This window comes from Gastrolobium bilobum, unplaced genomic scaffold, assembly GCF_033153095.1.
Source record: "Gastrolobium bilobum isolate Gb01-03AN ecotype WA unplaced genomic scaffold, APGP_CSIRO_Gbil_v1 utg3810, whole genome shotgun sequence".
NCBI lineage: Eukaryota > Viridiplantae > Streptophyta > Magnoliopsida > Fabales > Fabaceae > Gastrolobium > Gastrolobium bilobum.
Window position 1 is genome coordinate 429,813 of NW_026899073.1, and position 22,607 is coordinate 452,419.

At 33.6% G+C, this 22,607-nt stretch overlaps 3 protein-coding genes across 3 annotated transcripts; 2 read left to right on the plus strand and 1 right to left on the minus strand.

The window, feature by feature from the left end:
- Nucleotides 1–1,675: 1,675 nt before the first annotated feature.
- On the plus strand, nt 1,676–2,763 carry LOC133286981 (uncharacterized). The gene is made up of 2 exons (XM_061484522.1): nt 1,676–2,670; nt 2,730–2,763. Exons 1-2 carry the CDS (start codon nt 1,676–1,678, stop codon nt 2,761–2,763), a joined length of 1,029 nt encoding a protein of 342 aa, XP_061340506.1.
- Nucleotides 2,764–11,153: 8,390 nt separating this feature from the next.
- LOC133286982 (protein MAIN-LIKE 2-like) lies at nt 11,154–11,985 on the minus strand. The gene is made up of 3 exons (XM_061484523.1): nt 11,692–11,985; nt 11,277–11,620; nt 11,154–11,214 (listed from the first exon to the last, which is right to left on the minus strand). Exons 1-3 carry the CDS (start codon nt 11,983–11,985, stop codon nt 11,154–11,156), a joined length of 699 nt encoding a protein of 232 aa, XP_061340507.1.
- Nucleotides 11,986–15,707: 3,722 nt separating this feature from the next.
- LOC133286932 (flowering locus K homology domain) lies at nt 15,708–21,975 on the plus strand. Its single transcript, XM_061484444.1, has 7 exons — nt 15,708–15,846; nt 16,056–16,362; nt 18,878–19,130; nt 19,868–20,016; nt 20,101–20,382; nt 20,839–21,033; nt 21,566–21,975. Exons 2-7 carry the CDS (start codon nt 16,075–16,077, stop codon nt 21,734–21,736), a joined length of 1,338 nt encoding a protein of 445 aa, XP_061340428.1. The 5' UTR covers nt 15,708–15,846; nt 16,056–16,074; the 3' UTR covers nt 21,737–21,975.
- The last annotated feature ends 632 nt before the right edge of the window (nt 21,976–22,607 follow it).

Consider the following 22,607-nt stretch of genomic DNA (forward strand, 5'->3'; position numbering starts at 1 on the left):
AACTGATAATGTTTGGGTATATAGGTTAGAATTGGGGGTAAATTTGGACTTTGAGAAAAATACTTGATTTTTAAATTCTGAATTTTTTTAATGCTTTATATTTTAGCTAAAAAAATTGAATTTTAACCATTTCTTTTTCTTTTGCATTCTTTAAAAACTGACCAATCACCAAACACTTACTTAGAATGAAAAGTGCTTTATATATATATATATATAAAACTTCTGGAGAAATAAACAAGTCATTCAATCGGACTGTTATTCAACCCCCCCCAGGCGCGGACCCACGTTGGGTCAAATGACCGCACATGCGGACACAGGAAATTTGTAAATTTATTTTTTTTTTTTTTTTTTATACTTTCTCTCACAGCTAAGCCTCTCACCGTACCTCTGTCACTCATTTTTCTTTCTGCAAAAGAGGGCAAGCCTCTCTCACCCTACGCTCTCACTCATTTTTCTTTCTGCAAAAGAGGGCAAGCGGATTTGAGCGCAGATTTGGCTTCCATTCAGCATCTTTCCTTCCATTCAGCGCAGCTTGAGCGCAGATTTGAGGGCAAGCACATCAAAACTCTAATTTTTTTGAGGCAAGCAGATTTGGCTTTTGAGGCAAGCTCCACCTCATTAATTTTTTTGTTGTTTTTTTTGTTGCTGTGTAGTTCTTAGTTCTTTTGTTGTGTAGTTCTTGGTTCTTTTGTCATTGCCATTTTATAACTTTATGGCTCTGTGAGCTTTCATTTCATTTGAGTCCTAATTGTTGGAAATCAATTTTTTCCTATTGTTAGTCTAGAAAAATGAAGAAGCTATAAGAGCTATCTACCATCTACCAGAAAAACACGGAAATTGGCAACAGATTGGTAGAAAGTTGTAGAAGTTGGTTAAATAATATAAATTAGTCAAAGAAACAAAAAAAGAAGAGAAGACAATTTCGAAAAGCAAGAAGAAAAAGAAGGCTGTGGAAAATTGAAGAAAGTGGTAGAAGTTTAAATATTATAATATATATTAGGAAAAGTCGGTTAGATAAAATCTATAAATATAGCTTGGTTCAATCTAAATATACATCATTGTTCACATCTAAATAGTTTGGTTCAATCATATTATAATGAGCTAATTACTCAATTTATTCTTAGAACAGAATGTGAATAAAGTTCCCCACTAGTTGTGAATTTGAGAAAAGCATTTCCTTTAAGCATAAAAGTTTTCCACAAACATTTGCCTCAACAAAAATATAAATGAAAGCCTCATAGTCCCCAGCCTTTTGGTTATTTAATTAATAAGAAACGGCTTTTTAACACCAAGTTTGAAATCTTGGGATTCTCTCTATTATACGTATCAAAGTTTGTAAGAGCAACCTAATATTCAAATAATTAGATAATAAAGTATTGGGTAAGGAAAAGGACTTTTATCAAATATATATTTATCTATCATCTGTCATTATCAAATGTTTATATGTTATATCTCTTTGATATTTGAAGTTTAAACTATATTTTGATTATTGCAGTTGTTCCCATTTCATATTCCAGACCTGTCATTTGGAAGTCCGTTGATCATATCAGGCAGATATAGTGAATTTTGAATCCATAATGCAATTTTGAATCCATATAATATTTATTTGGGATAAAAAGTACTAACTTATTCTCTCTATTATTTTTCTGTACCCTTCACAGGTCTTGGAAAAATTATGTCAGGGATACAATCTTATTTCAAACGTCAAAAGAGAACAAATACAGAACCTGAATCCTATGAACCTCATAGACAAAATGTTTCAATTGTTGAAAATTCTTCTCAATCTCAAAGACAAAGTGTACCACCACAAGCATCTCAATTTCAAAGTTTTCAATCACCACCTGAAGCAAAAATTAATATAGAAAATCTTGAAGCGGATCCAGGAAAAAGACCTTCACTTTATTCAATGACATCAAATCCTATAGAGAGAGAGGATATTCGGAGAGCTTATTTGCTCAAGGGTCCAACTCAACCAATTCTTAAACCATTCCATCAAACGGAAATGTTTGGAAAAATGCGTAGATTCAATTCTAAGTGGTATGAAGAATTTGGTTCTTGGTTGGAGTATAGTGTATCACGAGATGCATGTTTTTGCTTATATTGTTATCTATTTGATATAGAGGTTAGAGGTAGTGGTTCAGCGAAGGAGGCATTTGTCGGTGTGTGGTTCAAAAATTGGCAGAAGAAGGATAGAATCAAAGTTCATGTTGGAGATCATAGGAGTGTTCACAATAGATCTTATCAAGCTGGTCAAGATTTGATGAAGCAAAACCAACATATTGATATTGCCTTTTCAAATATTTCTGAACAACAAAGAATTGATTACTGTATTCGCCTGAAAGCTTCTTTAGATTGTGCTAGATACTTACTACGAAATGGTCAGCCTTTTCGGGGACATGATGAATCTGAAAGTTCAAATAAACAAGGTTTATTTCTTGAAACTCTAAAGTTTTATACTAAGCCAAATAAGGAGATGAGTCATGTGGTCTTGCAAAATGCCCCCGATAATCACAAAATGACTTCACCAAAAATTCAGAAAGATCTTGCTCAAGCTTGTGCTGATTTGACTGTTAAAGCAATAATTACTGATCTCGGCAATGATTACTTTTCCTTGCTAGTTGATGAAGCTCGTGATGTTGCAATTAAAGAACAAATGGAAGTTGTACTTCGGTATGTAAACAGAAAGGGGTCCATTGTTGAATGTTTTATTGGCATAATTCATGTTTCAGATACTACTGCAAAATCACTAAAAGCAGCGATTGATTTAAACTTTCTTTACAAAAAAAAATTTCGGGGGCGCTGCCCCCGAACCCCTGCCACTAATTGTACAGACATAAACATAATATCCTGGGTCCGCCACTGCCCCCCTACCCTCATTTTTTAAAGTGATTAAATTGGGATAACCTTCTTCGAAGCCAAGTTTTAACCGGAGAGATTTCCACCATTCAAACAGTTTTTTATATTAAAAAAGTATCTAATGTTACTTTAGATAACTTTGACTAATGTTCATCGAAAAGGCGTCGTTTTGAGGTTGAAAAATTAAAAAATTAAAATTATAAAGACTATTATAACCCTGAAATACATTAAAATTACAAAAATACCATGATTTCCATCCTAAAATGACGTCGTTTTGGTGAACATGAGATAAAGTTATCTAAAGTAACTTTAGAAAAAACAAACTTATTAAAAAATGAATGAAAATGTTTGTATCAAAATTATGATACATTATTAAATTGATAACTGCAGCTCAGAAGTGAACTGCAAAACATTTCTAGTTACATTAACCTGACTTTATATAAACTTAATTGATTACATAGTTATGCATCTCTTATTCACTTAAATGTGATTTCAATGATATGTTAAATAAAGAATGACATCTAAGTGTCACCTAACACATGTTATGCTCAATCAGTATTATATGCTTTAAGATGTTTGGTTAGTATTGCAGTTTCTCCCCTCACCCTATGACACTTTCAGATTGTATATTTATTTTGAATAATACATTGTTTATTTAATGGGTGAATTTTATGCAAATGAATTGTGTTATTATAAACTCAGCTTTATGGTTAATTTTATATGTTATAATATGTGTTTAGATGTGGATACGTGAATATAATTAATGAGAGATTGTGTTTGAGCTTTCATGGGCAAACTTGACGATTATTGTTACTAGAGGCTCCTCTGAGCGCCCTGGTGATATAAGGGTAGTGCACCTGCAAGATACTTTGATATTCAAGTCAATAAAAATGATAGATGTAAAGTATAAGGTAAGAGAAATATCTATGGTGACTGTCGAAGAACTCTCTAAAAATATATATGGTGATATATATGATGACTGCCAAGAGCCTTGGTGATATATATGGTGACTACCCAAGAGCCATCTAAAAATATAGCTTCTCAATTAGTGGATGATTTAATGTATAATGAACTTACGTTGGATAATATATTATTATGTAAATAGTTTATATTAGCCTAATAATGTCACGGGACACATTGCTGATTTGTTTTTGTTTTTGTTTTTTTTTGAGATATTTCAATCGATTATCGCTTCGTGACTAGTCCCGGGATTAAAGTTTCAAACCTCTTCCAAAGACAGTACTAGTAGATCATCGTCAAAACGAGACGTGGAAGCTTAATCAATGAAACGATTAGTCAATTATCTCAAAAAATGATAAACTTTAAAAAGGCCAATGCCAAAGATGGAGACCAAAGTGTTCCACGCTGATGCCCAACCAATCAAACGATATGAAAAAGATTAAGATGTTGAAGGAAAGAATAGAATTAAAAAATAGATTAACATACAATTTCATTCACAAAAGGCATTCGAACTTTGTCAAAAACAAAAAGTGTTAGACCCCATAGTCCTCCTTCCTATAATAAATTAAGGGTTAGCTTTTTCTGCAGTTACTCTGCAGATAAATTATCTGCAGCAAACTAATATGACGTCGTTTTGTGACGAAAATTATGGTATTTTTGTAATTTTAATTTATTTCAGGGTTATAATAGTCTTTATATTTATAATTTTTTAAGATTCAATACCAAAACGACGTCGCTTTGGGAATAAATGCAGATAACTTATCTGCATTAACTGCAGAAACATTTTTCCCATAAATTAATCACATATAATCAAAATTGAGGGTTTATATATATCACATAATTAAATTGGATAGATTCAGAAATAATCATGATTTTGTTAATTTGGGCGGATTCCATGTTTCCATCAACAATCAATCAAATATGAGTTGCTTACTCGATACGTCATATATATTAAATAAAAGAAGAAGACATGCATGTCTTTAACTTGATGTGAGACTAATTTTTCAAGCAATTATCATCTTTAAGCTACACCGTAATGGATTTAATTTTAATTCAAAAAGTCTTAAATTCATTATTAATTATTGATCCTACTAACATATAACAGTTATAAAAAAATTATGTAAATTATTAATTTCTAAAAAATTACAACCGTTAAATATAATAAGAATTAACCGCTAATATTTAGTATATATTTTTTTTTTTAAATTCACATTAGTATAAATTGAACATATATTCGCTTTTATTTGGTGGTGTGTCATTTGGGGGTTGCGGGTGTCAATGCTCTTCTAGCACACTTCGTTATTGATTATCCCTAAGAAATGGACTAATCATTTATGGACTCATTCGTGTGGCTCCACGAATCGAGCATAACAAGAATCAAATTTATTTGGCCCTACAACACGTTTGGAAATAATCTCTACATGACCGACATGTTGAAGGGATCATCAAAGTGAAGCAAAGTTAATTAAGGTATATAGAATGCAACTTCTCCTTGGGATAGAGATACTGCGACTGATTTTTTTATTTTGTCTGGACCACCAAACCAATGTTGCCGACCTAGGTGCGTGCATATAGCCATATACAACCAAATAAAGTTGTCAAAAAGACTTGTATGGACCAAAAAAAGTTGTCAAAAAGATTATCGTAATAACAACAATGTTGGGACCTTGCCTTTTTACTGTTGCATATATGCCCCTGGTTTTGCAAATTAAGTGTGAATATATCAAGAAAGCAGCACAAGGGGACAATTGATTCATTCCCTTTCTTTTCATTGTTGGTTTCTTTTATTTAGGGGATAGAAAGTGCATTATATATGTTGATGGGGTTGTAGTAATGGTCCTTTTTATTTTGGCTGCGACTATGCACACATGCATGCATCAGAATCAGAATTAGGTAACCCAGCAAAACAATTTGTAACGCGCATTATTTGTACATTAACCATTCATAGTAGATATGTTATATGAAATATATCTTATTTAGTTTCGTTCAATCAGGGTTTTTTTTTATTGGTTATCCGTGATCGCTTTTTTTTTTTTTAGTAATCTGATCGCTTTTTTATTTATGATAACAACGACAAAACTCAAAAAATAAAAGTTTGTTAGAATTCGAAGTGACGTTGAAAAATTTAAGATAAAGTAAATATATTAAAAAAATCATGAATGTTGGTTGAGACGGTGAGGGCGTTATTTGTTAATTGTCTATGGTTTAAATATGATAAAAGTGTTATTCATCTTAGAGGATATAATTTTATGTTTTTTTAGTGAAACAACCGTGTTTTGGTGATTTTTTAACTTCTCTCTTTTTCATAATACTTTTTTTTACTCCTTTTTCATTTTATGGAGAAGAGAGAAGATAAAAAAAACCATCAAATATGTACTAAAATACAGTTGTTTCACTTAAAATGATAAATATTTTTTCTTTGAAATAGAAAAAAAATATTTCTCACGTGATAGGAAAGAAAATTATCCCCTGCAAATTTAAAACGACATTATTTTGGAGTTTACGACTAAAAATAAATGGTATTTTTAAAATTTTACATTCCTCTTTGTATTATGAAATTTATTAAAATACTCTTTATTTTTAATCTTAAATCTCAAAATGATATTGTTTTGGGTTTGGAGAAAATAACTTGAATTTTATTGTAGATGCAAAATTAATGAAAAAATAATGAGTATAATGATGAATAGGGTTTTTTTTGTCTTCTTCTAGTTTTGTTTTCCAGACTGCTCCATGAAAACTTTTCTATGTTAAGCCTAGCGAATTTATGAAAAATAATCTTTTTATGATCTCTTGATAATGAGTTTCAATTTTTTCATACAGTGGAGGCAAATTTTCTCATGCTATAGATATATTTTGTGAGAGACTGATATCTAATTGAAAAAAATGCTGAACAAAGATTGAAGAGTCACTGATAGGAAAAAATAATTCTCCTACAACATGAAAAATATTTTTTCCTTGATAATACATAAGAATAATGCTATGTCATGGACTGAAAAATGAAAATCATAAAGATTGGACAATGAGGCCTTTATGATATGGTCTTCTTATATTGGGCTTAAGCCGACTTGGCCCACTCAAACACGATTGGGTAGAGTATGCGCAGTAAAGAAGGGACATATTCGGCAAACCACTTGAAAAAATAACGACCATGAAGAGTTTCTCTCTCCTTTTAACAGAATCGCAACTGTTTACAACTCTCTATCCTATCGTTTGAATCTAACATTAATTAACGAACGAATTTTACAGTTTACCCCGTACACATCCCATCAAACAAACACCGCCACGTGTTCTATTCTATCCTATAACATTCATTGTTAATTGTTATTATTTATCAACATTCAACCGAATTCTGCTACTTCACCGACATAGATGGTAAGATAGAGGACAACGTACAATAATGGCCACGGTTGCTGCCGCTGTAACTCCAAGCATTAACACTGAATCCCATAAGAGGAACAGAATTCAAGTTTCCAAGACCAAGAAACCCCTTTTCTTTTACGTCAATCTCGCCAAGGTATATATGGTTAAAAGAGATATTATTTGTAAACAAAAAAGAAAGAAAGAAAGAAAGATATATTTTGTAACAAAAGAAAAAGAGAGATATATTTTGTCATTTTTGTCTTCCTTTTTTATACTGATGCAAATACCGCATTGTTTCTGATGGTTTACACATTCAAGGAGTTATACTTGCACCCTCTTTTGTTTTTCCGGGTACAAACACCCTCTCATTTTGATTGTTCCTTAGTCATGATAAAATTATGGCATATAGCTGGTGCTACATCCAAAATTAAGTGAAATTGTATGTTGGATACTGAACACTGAAAGAATGCGTTTGCACACGTATTGTCCAGCTGATATAATCTTCTCATCAACTAAACAAACTTTCAATGCTCCATTTACTCCTTAATTATCCCATAGTTTTGAATCCATTTGTATATTCATGGTCATTAAGTTGGCGTGTTTCTCTACAGTCCAGATTTTGAAGAACAATGGACTTGCTACTGAGAAGAGTATGATTTCTTCTCCTTGTTTGTTATTAATATCTCATATGCATGATGGTTGTAGTTATCCTAATAAATTAATTTAGGGATGGAACAGAAGTTTTGACATCTTCAGTTGGCAAGAAGGATGAGAACAAAGGTCGTCTGGCGCAGAAGGCTAAGGTGGGTACCAAATGGATTTTAGTTTCTAGCAGGCCTAGTTAGTCCTTTTAAAAGAGGGGAACAAAAAATGTGTTATAATAAATAGATCATTTTTTCATGATTTTCTAGATTGAGATTGTTTTGGGGAAATCTGAGAAGTTTGACAATAAATGACAAATATGGGCACCTCATGTAGTTAACATATATAATGACAAATATAGCGAGCTCGGTCAATGTGCACCTCATGTAGTTAACATATATAATGTTATGTCATGGAAACAAAAAATGAACATCACCTCATGTAGTTAAAAACAACCAAAGTGAATCTGTCACTTTAAATTGGTTGTTTTCGAATTAAATCAGCGCCTTAGCCTTCCTCAACCAATCTAGATGCCGAATCTGATGTGTTCGATTCGTATATTTCAGCAGGCATAGAAATTCCAAAACTCCTCTTGCTTCGCGCGTTTGTTAAACCTAGTTATATCGGCATAAGGAAGTTGTTCTCTTGTTATGTATTCTATGATGTAGACTAAGTTTCTTGGGATTTGAATCGAATGCACAAGAAACAAGGGAAAAGATATTCTATCAAACAATTACTGTTACCATTATTAATATCAATCAATTTTACTGGCAAAAAAATTAATTTATTATTTTTTAATAAAAAATTACAAATAAGTAGTCGTTTTGCAAAAAATTACGAATCTATAGCACTCAAACACGTCCACATGGGGCGTGTTCTGATGGAGAGAGACACGCTCATGTGGGGCGTGAGCTTCTGAAAGAGACACGCCCAAGTTAGGGCGTGTGTGGCAGGAGAGAGACACGCCCAGGGTAGGGCGTGTTCAGTGTGGTAGACACGCCCAAATATGGGCGTGAGTGACTAAACTGACTGCTATTTAAACACCCACCCCCTACACATTCTTCACAATTCTGTCATTGTTATGCTAAACTCTCTGATAGTTTGCACTTGTTTACTCATATTTTGTTTTATCTTTTTAAATTTTGATTTTAAAAATGAGTGTGAATTCTGATACTATTCGTGTTGTTCTATATTTTAACGGTAGGAAAGAGAAGGTCGTCGTGGTGTTATTTTTGTAGGGGAGAAAAGACCATCACGTATTAAACGAAACTCAACGGTTGCTGAGCTACATCAGAAAATACATAAAAAATTATGTCTTCAAGACAACCAATTGATCACTCTTGTCACGACAAGATTATGGCAATGTGAACAATACATTAGCTTGCAAGTGGTCGATGACGAAGACATCGATATGGTAATGGAAGAGTTCTTGAACCAGTGTAGAAAGGATTTCTTAGAGTTGTATGTGGATACTATAACCGCGGAGGAAGTTGTCATACCAATGAGGTCAGTTAGGTCTACTTCTCCTCTTAATGCATCATCATCTGCTGCTCCTACTGTTAACATGTCTGAGGAAGATGAACATGACCCTACTTGGGTTATGGATGAGGAGTATGACGAAGATGATGAGGAAAATATTGCAATGGAGGATCGTCTTCTTTTAGAGGATGCGTGTGCATCGGACAATGACGAAGAATGTGGCAGGTCTGGTACTGAACTTCAACCATTGCATGATTTGGGGGAGTCTCGTATGGTTGTACATCATGGCACAACATCGAGTCAAGTACTAGAACATCCTGAAGGTATGCTATCAATTAATATACTGACAGTTTGGTTGTTGCAATTTTTGATTAAGAAAATAATTCAATTCTATTATTATTATTACGTAGTACATGTAGGCGATGCACCTGTTGTTCCTTTTTGGTCAGAAATTCCACATTACACATATATTGATTGGGATTATCCGAGTAAGGCACAATCATGGACGCAGAGTTCGGGTTCAATCCTGGGTCCTTGGCAATTGGGAGAAAAGTTGTTTGTTAACCAACAATTTACATCCAAAAAAGAGGCTCAGATGGCAATCAAGCGCTACCTCATGAAGGAGCATCAAGAAGCAATTGTGGTTGAGAGCACTCCCATAAAATTAAGCATGAAATGTTGTGCACACGTCCAAGGTTGCCCGTGGAGGGTCAGGGTAATTAAACCAACGTATGGTGAAAATTGGAAGGTAACGAAATGGGGTGGGAAGCACAATTGCTTGAATGACCATCTTTCTCAAGATCATCGACAACTTGATTCTGACGTTATTGCAGCACTTGTAGTAGGTACGTAATTTCACATTAAAAAGCTGATTAAAATTGCAGTTGATATACCTGTTGTTCTGTTAATGTTTATATCCAGCTTTTGTAATTCAGAGATGATAAAAAAGGAACCTTCACTGGCCATTTCGCTCGTTCAGGAGAGGATAACTCATTCATATGGATTCAAAGTTTCATATCAAAAGGCATGGTATGCGAAGCAGAAAGCAATGACAATGTTATATGGTGATTGGGAGGAATCCTATGCATTTTTACCCAGCTGGTGTGAATATATGCTTCGTTTTTCACCAAGTTCCTTTTACAATATTCAAACAAAGGATTGTTTTGTTGCGGGGCAGTTGGTTACCGGAAAACGTGTATTTGTTCGTTGTTTCTGGACTTTCAGACAATGTTGCGAGGCATTTAAATTTTGCAAACCAATGATACAAATTGATGGCACTCATCTATACAGAAAATATAAGGGAAAGTTATTGATTGCCACAGCTCAAGATGGTAATAATGAATGTGTGCCACTTGCATTTGCCGTTGTTGAGGGTGAGACATTGGAGGCTTGGTCATACTTCCTTACCAATCTTCGTCAGCATGTCACACAAGCGCATAATATATGTCTAATTTCAGACCGACATGTTAGCATATTATCGGCTGTTGAAAATAATCCCCTATGGCAGCCACCCCATGCATTTCATGTGTTTTGCCTGCGACATGTTGCAAGCAATTTTAATCAACGATTTAGAAATGACAAATTGAAGGCTAGCCTGATGAATATAGGTATGTTGCACACTATGATTGGTGAATTAAAATGTTGTAGTTTTTCGTTAAGCGTCAACTGTGTTTTTTTAAATTGTTCGCAGGATATACTCCTTGCATGGTGGATTTTGACCAAAATGCCACTCCGAGTGGGTAGGCTGCGGGATAGGTGGTGCAATGGTGGGGAATCTAATCCAAGCCCATATCTGCAGCACTATGTGACAACCACCCAGATTAACAGTCCGCGGGTTTGTTGCCACACATAAATGTCTAAAGAGATGGGCGAGAATCGCAGACCCCCAACTGTATCCGCCAATATCCGTAAAGTCCCCTGCAAGCAGTGGAACGTAACAACAAGCAATTTTGCTGCCACCTGATCTGTCACACACTAACCATGAGCCTAATAGCCGCAAAATGTGTGCCTTGGTGTAACGCCTCACCTCCTCTGGATTGTGTGCTACTGTAAACCAATCAACATATATCTTGTCTAAGTAAGAAATACGTAGATCGCCTCCATGAATGTCTGTGCCCGCAACAGGGGCAGTCCCAAAAACCTGCTGACACATAGCAATCCAATCCAACGCTGTAGATCCGGTAACTGCCTGCCCGTCAGTAGGCAAACCAAGTATACCAGCCACGTCCTGTAATGTAACGGTCATCTCTCCCTGCGTCATGTGAAACGTATGTGTCTCCGGTCTCCAACGCCCAACCAAAGCAGAGATCAAGGGGGTATCGATCTGAAGGAAAAACAACAATTATACAAAGTCCACATACGGTAATTTAATTAAGTAATTTAAACATTACATACCTGAACATGACTCATACGTGCCACGTGTATGAACCCAGCCTGTGTCAAATAGTCAGCGACAACGTCTGGTATATCATCATGATGGGGTCCCCCCTGAAGTTTCCCTCGCCTCGTCTTTAACCCCTTGACCGTATCCTCGTTCCACACAACTTGTGAAACGTGACTGCGATGTGTCCTCTTATGGAGTACCTCCCACCTATATGGTCCAGGAAGTACATGCGTACAAGGATCAAATGGCTCAAGATCACCATCGGATCCAGAGCGCGAGGACTCTGATGAAGACGAATGGGCCATAATAGAATACTACTACAAATGAAAAAGATGTACCCAAATTACTATTGATATTATATTAATTTACACTAAATAAAATTTAATTGCACTTAATTAAATAGCATTTAACTAACTTCAATTGTTATATTAATTTCAATTAAATTAACATCATTGACAATAAATTCATTTAACATTACATTATTCTAAAAATATATTTCAATACATTAAATAATTCAAATTCAATTTAAATTAATATTGCATACGGTATTCTTTTTTTACTAGCCTTAATTATAATGTGGTTAATTGAAAGGTCAATATGTTTGCAAGTGTCATTCATAAAAAAATATTTATTGTCACAAACTAATTTCTAAGTGTGCAAATAAGTCATAAAACCAACATATACCAATTTAGAAGTAACTAATTAATTTTTAAGTCCATATCTAATACATAAGTCACATCACAATTCTCTTACATAGGTCACTAATATTTTTCTAACCCCCTAACAATTAAATAAAGTCACAAATATTTTTCTAACCCCCTAACAATTATCTAAGTCGCTAATAACTATCATATATTAATTGCTGTTAATAAAAAAATAAACAATAAATAGGGACTTACATGAGAGAGAGACAGAGCTTCGCTGCGCAAAACCCTCCAAAAGAAAAAGAAATGTAGAGAGAAGGAGGAGGATGAGGTTTAGAGAGAGGATGAGAGGGTGGAAATGAGGTAAAAAAGTGAAAAACAGATTTATATACTCCGCGGAGAACACGCCCTACCTTGGCCGTGTTTTCTTCAGAAGCTCACGCCCTACCCTGGGCGTGTCTCTCTCCTCCCACACACGCCCTACCTTGGGCGTGTTTTCTTCATAAGCTCACGCCCCACATGGGCGTGTCTCTCTCCATCAGAACACGCCCCATGTGGGCGTGTTTGGGTGCTATAGGTTCGTAATTTTTTGCAAAACGACTATTTATTCGTAATTTTTTATTAAAAAAGTAATAAATTAATTTTTTTGCCCAATTTTACTGTTAGACCGATTATGTTGATGCAACGGTTATATTTATTTCTATCTTTATATGATTATGATTTTTCATATTTAATATTTAATATTTATTTTTCATCTTTGTATGGTTATAATTTTCCATATTTAATGTTTTCACAATAAATATGGGGAACCATAACCATACAAAGATGTGAATAAACATAACTGATCCACATAATCGATCGGTGAAACTGATTGGTAGTAACACTAATTAATTGTTAAAATATCCTACCCAAAAAATAAAAATAGAGCATTGAATAAAAAAAAATGTGCTCGGTATATTACAATCATAGAAACTATTTATTATTTACTTCTTTAAATAATTATGAGTATTTAATAAGAGATATTAAATGCTCAATCACCAATACGTTTCGATACGCAATTTTTATTTAGGATAAAATTAATATTAAGGAAATTTAAAGAAATATATAATTTTAGGAAAAAGTGTTTATCATCTTAAATGACATAAAGTTATGTCATTTTTAATGAAACTACGTCGTTTTGTTGTGTTTTTACATTCTCTCTCATCCACTTTCTTTTTCTTCTTAATTTTATAAAAAATGACAGAACAGACCAACACAACGTAGTTCTATTAAAAATTATACAATATTGTGTCATTTAAAATAATAAACATTTTCCCCATAATTTTAATTAGAAAAAAAGACTTACAAATTTTATTTAGTAGTTAAACAATTCATTTCACAATCTAATGATATATAAGCATATAATTTTTCATTTTTATTTTTTATAATAAAAAATAAGTAATAGTTAAAATGTTAAAAAATATTTATAATTAAATATGAAAAGTTAAAAATATTTAAAAATAATCATAATTAAAAAAGGCAAGTTTTTCTTACATCGATATAATAATAAGTTTTATACCAAATCTTAATCATTGATTTGCTTGCATCTAACATCTAACATATCTAATAAATTAGGATGATTAGATATGAATAAAATCTGCGGCCAAGATTGAGAGTGTAACTTTTGACACCTCATATGAGAGTCATTGATTTTGTCTTGATCTAACAACTCTGATTTGTAAGCATGTGACATCGTTGATCTATCTTGGTCCAACGATCCTCAAATAAGTTGTCAAATTTTTTATTTGATATTTGTGTCAAATGATCATGTCCCATGTATATGTATATTATAGGGTTTAGTGTTTCTTATATTGGTCTGAAGATAATTTTACTTACCTATAACTTTAATGTTTCTACGGTGAATGTAGATAAAGTATTTACATTTACTCCCAAACGATGTCATTTTGGTTTGAAAGATTAAAAAATTATAATAATAAAGACTGTTATAATCTTGGAATAAATTATAATTACAAAACACCTTGATTTCTACCACAAAACGACGTCATTTTGGGCTCAATGCAGATAACTTATCTGCATTTACTGCAGAAAAAACGAACCAATATAAATGAAAACATTGAACCAATATATATATATAGGTTATATTTTCTCATTTCACATGGGAGAAGCCAAGTTCCTACATAGATAAAATAAAAATGGATTTCACCTCTATTTTTTTTTTCTCCTCTTACTTGTGGATCTCGCTTGTAATATTGTCTCTTTGCTACATGAGATAATTCTTCTCATGTAATATAAGAAAATAATTTCCTTATATATATAGAGAAATATTTATTTCATGTCGTTGGAGATAAACTATCTTTTTTTTTTTTTTTGATAACAGGAGATAAACTATCTTATGTTATACGTCCATTGAATTTTGTGTCAACTTTTTATTTTTATTTTTTTAAATTATGGATCCCACATATTTGTCTCACCAATATGAGAGTACTATCTCAATCAACAATCAACATGAGATTAGTAACTCCCATATATATACACAATTTTATCATACATATATTTTTTAAACTATTAAATAAATAATTAACAATGATGGTTTTTGAGAAAGAAAAACAAAAAAGTGATTTTTTTATAGCAGTGCAGATAAAATTACATTTATTTATATACTATTAGCTTCATTTTTATATACAGTTTAAAAAAGTTTCTTTTATTTATTGCAATGTAATAGTTTAAAGTTGTGAGAGAAAGAAATTTCTTCAGTATCATGGGATATAAAAGATTTTGTTTTCATTTTAACCTATATTTTTTTTGTATAATTTCTTATAAATTTCAATTTTTTCTTGTATTATTATCTATCTCCTATGATGCATCGACATTTCAAAATATATGGCGTGTCGTATTCGACACTTTCCGACATTTCGATATTTTTCGACACTCCAACAACATTGCTTGACGTTTTTAGTTTCAATTATTAGATTCGTTAGATTATGATTATCATTTTATTGAATTTAATATGAATAAACAAGATATGTTATGTTTATTTGCAAAATTAACAAATATTATAAATTTAATTTATTTTTTGTTGTAAATGCAACGTAGCCTGTATATATTAGAAAAAGAACAAAAAATGTTTGTCCTTTTAAATGACATAATTTATATCTTTTCACTCTCATAAAGAGATGAGACCTACGTCTTTATATTTTTTTATCCACTCTCTCCTTCTTTATCTATCTCTTTCTCCCATTTAAAATGATACACATTTTTCTCATATATATTTTAGAGAAGATTTTCTCCAAATATGCAAAGATACTGGTGGAGTAGGTACTTGGCTGATGCCACCAGGCACCCCACACCGCGATATCCTCTCTTTATATGTTCCATCAGAGTCATATCTATATATTTACCTCACCTCACCCTCACCTCACCTTTACTTTCCTTTCCTTTCTGCTCTTTCCTCAACCCGAAACCCTAGATTCCATCATTCTAACTCCCCCAAACTTGTAATTGTTGCTCTACCTCGTAATCAAGGTAATTTTAACTACCAATAATCACGCCACTGTACAGTGACTTGTTCAGTAATTGATTTGGTTGTTGATTATTCGTTTCTCATGTGTATTAGTGACTTTACCCCCGAGAAAGCTTTCTAGATCCAGTTAATCTGAACTTTCGTTTCGAGATTGCATGTGATGTTTCTGCCATATCTGTAACATTATTTATTTATTTTTGTGTTTTGGTAGTGGAATCAGTGAAACCCGTATGGCTGAAGTTGATCAGAACACAGGTGAACATGACGCGGAGCAAATAATTGAGAACTCTGTAGAGCCCGAACAAAACGAAGGGCAGGTTGAGGAGCCTGTTGGTGTTGCTGAGCCTGAGAAGAAATGGCCAGGGTGGCCCGGGGAGAGTGTGTTCAGGATGTTAGTTCCTGCTCAGAAGGTTGGGGGTATAATTGGACGTAAAGGAGAGTTTATTAAAAAAATTGTAGAGGAGACACGAGCTCGTATTAAAATTCTTGATGGTCCCCCCGGAACTGCAGAGAGGGCTGTAAGTATCATCATTTCTCACTTTCACCCTAACTTTATCAATTCACCTTATATGTAAGTTTCTGACTGGTTAAATGCAACTTTGGGAGGAATGGTGTTCTTTTTGTTGCTTCAGCTGGTTGCTATTAAAGTATTGATCTGGAATTCTTTTGTATGCTTTTTTGTGCATTTCTTTTTTTTATCCATATTTGGCTTAGTTTATTATTTTAAAAGCTTTTGATCAAGGGTTTTTTTATTTTTTTTTTATTTTTTATAATTGGAGTAGTAGAATAATATTAGAGCTATCCGGTTTTTTATGGAGTTTCTTAGTGATTGTAGTCATTACTTGCAATTATAGAATTGAGTTACATCTCTTGTCCATACTTTGTCTATCATTAGATAAATACAACATAAATAAAGGAAATCTGTATGAACCGATGTATGTCTGCTTTTCAAATATAAGGGCTAATGTGGTAAATACTTACGTGGATATTGAGGTACTTCCTATTTATTCTGCGAAACAAACTGCTTAGAAATTTTTAGATTAGAAAATATTGGGAGAGAGTTGCAGTTCCATTACATGTTGGAGGTTTGAATCCTTCTGAAGATCTGGAATTTATGTTTCAGGCATCATTTTGGTGCAATTCGTAGTGCTGCTAATTATCCAGTATAATTGTATCTGTCTCTGTCTGTCAAAGATGTTATAAAGAACAGATTGTGGCTTTCTTTCCTCCAGCAATCTTTCATGACAATTTCCAGTCTCCCCTTGTTGTAGCTAGAAATTTAAATTAAAGAATTACAACAACAAATAAAATCACCTATAGCCTGTTCATGGTCTTAAGTCTAAACTCTAAGGCGTGACCTTACTCATGTGCTACAATGAAAAGAAGAAAAAAAAGAACTAATACAAAAAAGATGAAGCAAATTCAAAAAAGAAGTATGATGGCAAGAATCCATAAAATATGAATTTAATTCTAACAGAAAATGAATCTGTGCAGGTTCAATGTTCCAATTTTAAAGGCAACGACTCAATCATCAATTAGATCCCAATACTGAAGAACCAAAGTTCCAGATGCAGGGATCAGCATTGAGCATTGCAAAGTGCTGAAAAGTTTATTAACATGTAGACATTTTGTACCACGAAGCTCTGCATTCCAGCTGGTAAATTCAAAACCTGGATGATTGATGTCTTGCCGCAGATTTCAAGCAATGAAATGAAGCTTATAACTGACTTTAATACAATACTGAAACCATCAAGTATCAAAACTAAAGGCTTTTGATTGTCATACATGTTATTAGAAGAAAAAGGATTAGAAAACTACGTAAGTCTATCATCAATCAATTTTCTTTTTAACACATGGAGCTTCTCTATGTGTTAATGATCCATATGTTATCATATAGTTCTTCAATAGAGAACATTGGCCTCACTATTGCTACAATTAGCTAAAATGCACTATTGTGAACAAAGACTCAATCATTGAAGAATTAGAAGACATTTTTACTGTGATATGCATCCTACATATTGTGTCATGTCACAAATTATTGACCGATTAGAATGATTATGTTCCAGTATGAGGCTTCCATTTTTCCAAGATGCTGATTTGGGAAATTCTGAGCCTGCTTTAGTTGATTGAATAAAAGTAGTAAGGACCATTTCTCATGGTATATGGGACATTTTGAGTTGTTGGCATATATTGGTAAAGGGCTGGGGAAGAACATGTAATATGTGTTCTATTGGCTTTTGGTATGCTTATGGTTCACTTCTCAAGAAAGAAAAAAGGTAGAGGGCTAGGAAAAGATACATAAAGTGTGGAATTATTCCATATATTGGTGGAGGGCAGAGAAAGGAAAATGGGGAGAGGGATCTTAGCCAGATGAAGAAAGTCAGGCTATACAATCTTTAATTGTACATTAGATATATTCATGTTTCATTTATTATTATTTAAAGAAGACGCTCATTAAGATCTCATCTAAATTGTGCTCCATTTATCCATCTGGAATCTGAACTTTGCAATATTATCATGCCCAGTTGATCATAATGAGCAGTGTGCTGCTATAGTTGGTACTTAAACAAAATGTAGTTTAACATTTTAATTTTCAGATACTGCTATCAGATGAGGTTGGGTAAAGTAGATTAATTAGGTGTAAGAGTTGTCCAGTTAAGGTCTTGATTATAATGAGCCGTAGGACTGTTACAAAACTTATCTGATGGTAAAGGATCCCTTCTGGCACTTTGCTGGCAGGTGAGGATATTATAGGGATTAATTGGGGAAGAAAAAATTACAGATAGAGGATTGGCTGTTTTTTTGAATTGTCTAAATTATTACAGTTTTTTTATTATTAAAATTGCTTGCTTGTATGCTTTCTTGCTGAGATTGTAGGCGACATGTAATGTTCTTGGTAATTAGTGTTTTGGTTGGTTAAAGATGAATTTTTCGTTTGCCACTCTATATTCTGTATTCTTGTAATATATAGACTTTGGAGAGAATGTTTAGGACAAGGATAGGCTGACTGTGTTATTTGTTCATTTTGATTAGGTAATGGTATCAGCCAAAGAGGAGCCCGATTCTTCCCTTCCTCCTGCTGTGGATGGCTTATTGAGGGTTCATAAACGGATTATTGATGGTTTAGAGAGTGATTTTACCCATGCTCCTTTGGGTGTGGCAGGCAAGGTTTCTACAAAACTACTAGTGGCAGCTTCACAAGCAGGAAGTTTAATTGGGAAACAAGGAGGAACTGTAAAATCTATCCAAGAAGCATCAAATTGTATAGTCAGAGTTCTTGGAGCAGGTTCTTGCTAATATTTCATATAAAATTTTCTTTTCCAATTGTTGCATTATTATCTTCATTATTTTAGAACAGTGTAATTCTGTGTACTTCATTGTAGTTTTTGTTTCAAATTTTGCTTTCCATTATTTTGATCATAGGGAAGGTTGAGCCTCATGCACTGGGTACTAGAGCTGTAATAGAGCAATTGTTTGAATATGCTTTTAAGGCCATTCCCTGAGATGAGGCGAAGTTGGTTACCCTCCACAAATCATATAACAAACTGCTTCCTTGGCTTTTTCTTTTTGTCACGAGTGTCATAACATTCTTGCCACTGTTTCATTTACCATTTTCGCTATTATTGATATCATGAAAGCTGTCAGATATGTATCACTAACTCCTATCAGTACCACTTAATATCCATTTGCTAATTCTGTTGTAAGGAAAATAATCATGATCTCATTTTTGACATTCTAATCTAGATCACTATGACCTAATTAGTTTTGAACTTTGGCATTCGGGAATCTTCCTTGCTTATCCTTTTTTAACTGAAAATTATATCTAGGATACAATTCAAAGGGAGTGTTATGAATAAATTACAGACCAAATAACAGCTATTACTTCTAGTATTTTGATTTTTACTTTTAAATAAAGTATTACTGGAAATTTGAATCTTTTTTCGAATCTTTGTATTTTGGTCCTTGGGTGGACTGTTTGACATTCTCAGTTGCTAAGCATCTGCACATCTTTCTCTTCTGCAGAAGACCTGCCTATTTTTGCTCTTCAGGATGACAGGATGGTTGAAGTAGTAGGGGATCCCACTGGAGTGCATAAGGCAGTGGAGCTTATTGCATCCCAGCTTAGGAAGTTTTTAGTTGATCGCAGTGTAATACCAATTTTTGAAATGAATGTAAGTTTGTGATTTAATGTTACACTTGTGAAGAATCTATCTTCATAATAAGCCGAGAAATGCAACTAAATTATTCTTTCTCAGATGCAAATGGCTAATCCCCATCATGTGGAGCACATACCACCCCACCAATCATGGGGTCCACCTCAGGGTCTTCCTCCAAATGCTGGTGGAGGTCCTGGTTTTGGACCTACTCAATACATGCCACCTCCTCGACAACTTGATAGTTACTATCCACCAGCTGAGATGCCTCCTCCTCCGGTGGACAAACAGCCCCATCACGGTATATCTGCCTATGGAAGAGATGCTTCAATAGGTGTTCATGCATCTTCAAATACGCAATCTGCACCTTCCATAGTCACACAGGTACTTTATTGTTATTGCTGATCTATTTTCTAGTAATTCCCAAAAGGAAGCAGTATGTTGTATGTATTAGATATATAGCTTATTATTGCTTAGTTGTGTTACTGTAATTGTAGTAGCAATTGTCTAGTGTGTTTGTGTGTATCTGTTATTCTTATTCTTAGTTAGTTACAGATTTGGTTAGCTATCTGTTAGTCTGTTAGATCTGACTCGTTAGCTGAGTCAGCTAACTCACTCTATATATTAGAGTGCTTTGTATCTTGTTTCTCAGATCACAATATACTAATTCAGATTCCAAATACTCCTCCTCTTTCTCTCTCTCTCTCTCTCACACACACACACACACATGGCTTTCTCTCTGAATTCGAGTAGTATGAAAAGATGAACCTGTGTTCTTGCTCTTTATAAAAGTTATTACATTTTTGTCAGTACAAATTATTTGTCTTGCTATTTCGGCAGATCACACAGCAAATGCAAATTCCTCTATCTTATGCTGATGCTGTTATTGGAACAGCTGGGACAAGCATAAGCTACATTAGACGAGTTAGTGGGGCTACTGTTACCATACAAGAAACGAGAGGTGTTCCAGGGGAGATGACAGTTGAAATTAGTGGAACTGCTTCTCAAGTCCAAACAGCGCAGCAATTGATACAGGTAATCTTGATCTTGTTCTTTTAATTAATTTAAAACTTTTTCAAACCTTAACATGCTGCTTGTTTTGTAAATATTTTTAGCTGTGGTGAGACTTTTTTCTCTTCTTAGTAGAATGAAATTATTCAGTGAAAAGCTGTTGGCAGTATTTACTGGGCACCTAATTGATTCATCAACATTAGTCTTTTATCTAAAAAAGGAGTGAAAGTGAAGATGGAAATTTAAGTTGTTGAATTTCTACATTACACAATTACCCTTCCCATTGCGAGTAAATTTGTAATTTTATAAATTTCTCTTCGTATTCACCCTCTTGTTTGCTTGACGTGAGAAGATCATCTGCTACTTCCTGTCTTATTTCATTTCATTACAAGCGTTTTCTTTCTTTTCTCAATTTGTTTCAAAAGAAAGGCTGAAAACTTTCTGAGCTTAATGCTAATCTTGCTGGATATTTGTTGTCGATGTTTGAACTGATTTACTTCGCATAATTAATTTTGCATGGCAATCAAGCAATGTAATTATGAAATATGTGGTGCAGAATTTTATGGCTGAAGCTGCAACACCAGCACAGCCACAAACAGGTGGGCCTGCTCCAGACCAAGGATACAATTCTTACCCGGCTCATGGTTCTGTCTATGCTTCTCCACCTTCCAATCCAGGACATGCTGGAGGCTATGGCTCAGTTTATGGTGCAAATTATGGGTACTAAGCTCAGCAGTGCAACTAAAGCTGCCATAATTGAAATGTAGAATGCTGGGAACAGATTTATGTAATAACTTAACAAATATTAGGACACTGCTAATGCTTTGTTTCTGAATTATATAAAAATTGTGATTTGTGTATGACACTATTGTTCCGTTTGTATTGGTAGTCATCTGGAAAGGTTAAATTATTCGTGGTCTTCTGATGTATTATTAACTTTTTATATGAATCGATATAGTTGGTGCACCTATGTCCCTTCTTAGTTTTGCATAAATTACATACTAGTTAAATACTATGGGAAATGCCAGCGAGCTTGTAGCTCAATCAGTGCAGTCTGTCTTTCAGAATTGTGTGTGATGAGGATATGATGCTCTGTCGAGCCACCTATCCCCTTATTTGTAATTAGGGTGCGATAAGGATGAGGATGTATTTGCATTTTCTAATTTAACAAAATAATACAAATTAAAAAAGTTTGGGGGAATTATTAACAGGGACCAACATGTGATGTTTATTAGTCGTGTTTCTAATTACATATTTGCAATTATGTTCTATGGTTTTAACGCAATTTTGTAATTGTTCATTATCAACGAAAATCATTATACAGCTGGTCTTTATAAAAGTTCCTAAATGCTATTTTTGTTGCAATTTTGGAAGCCCAAGTAAAATGGAACAAAAACAAGGTTATTGTTTTTACTTCTGAATTGAACACGAAATCTCAATTGTTTCTTGACTTGCCACAATTTCTCAACTACTGAATAACCAAAAAAGACTGAAGACAATCAAATAATCAACCTAAAGGAATGCTTTTAGCTAAAGTCAAATGTAGTTGTTTTCCCCCTTCTTTTTTGGCACAGAACACAGATTCACGGACCAAGACA

What these genes read in the sequence shown, in the direction of transcription:
- LOC133286982 (XM_061484523.1), bottom strand. Translation starts at nt 11,985, where the DNA reads ATGGCCCATTCGTCTTCATCAGAGTCCTCGCGCTCTGGATCCGATGGT. An exon ending in CACGTATGAGTCATGTTCAG is followed by an intron (nt 11,621 to 11,691) that starts GTATGTAATGTT and finishes TTTTTCCTTCAG; the next exon opens with ATCGATACCCCCTTGATCTC. An exon ending in TTGCGGCTATTAGGCTCATG is followed by an intron (nt 11,215 to 11,276) that starts GTTAGTGTGTGA and finishes CACTGCTTGCAG; the next exon opens with GGGACTTTACGGATATTGGC.
- LOC133286932 (XM_061484444.1), top strand. Translation starts at nt 16,075, where the DNA reads ATGGCTGAAGTTGATCAGAACACAGGTGAACATGACGCGGAGCAAATA. An exon ending in CCGGAACTGCAGAGAGGGCT is followed by an intron (nt 16,363 to 18,877) that starts GTAAGTATCATC and finishes CATTTTGATTAG; the next exon opens with GTAATGGTATCAGCCAAAGA. An exon ending in CAGCGCAGCAATTGATACAG is followed by an intron (nt 21,034 to 21,565) that starts GTAATCTTGATC and finishes TATGTGGTGCAG; the next exon opens with AATTTTATGGCTGAAGCTGC.
- LOC133286981 (XM_061484522.1), top strand. Translation starts at nt 1,676, where the DNA reads ATGTCAGGGATACAATCTTATTTCAAACGTCAAAAGAGAACAAATACA. An exon ending in CAAATGGAAGTTGTACTTCG is followed by an intron (nt 2,671 to 2,729) that starts GTATGTAAACAG and finishes TTCATGTTTCAG; the next exon opens with ATACTACTGCAAAATCACTA.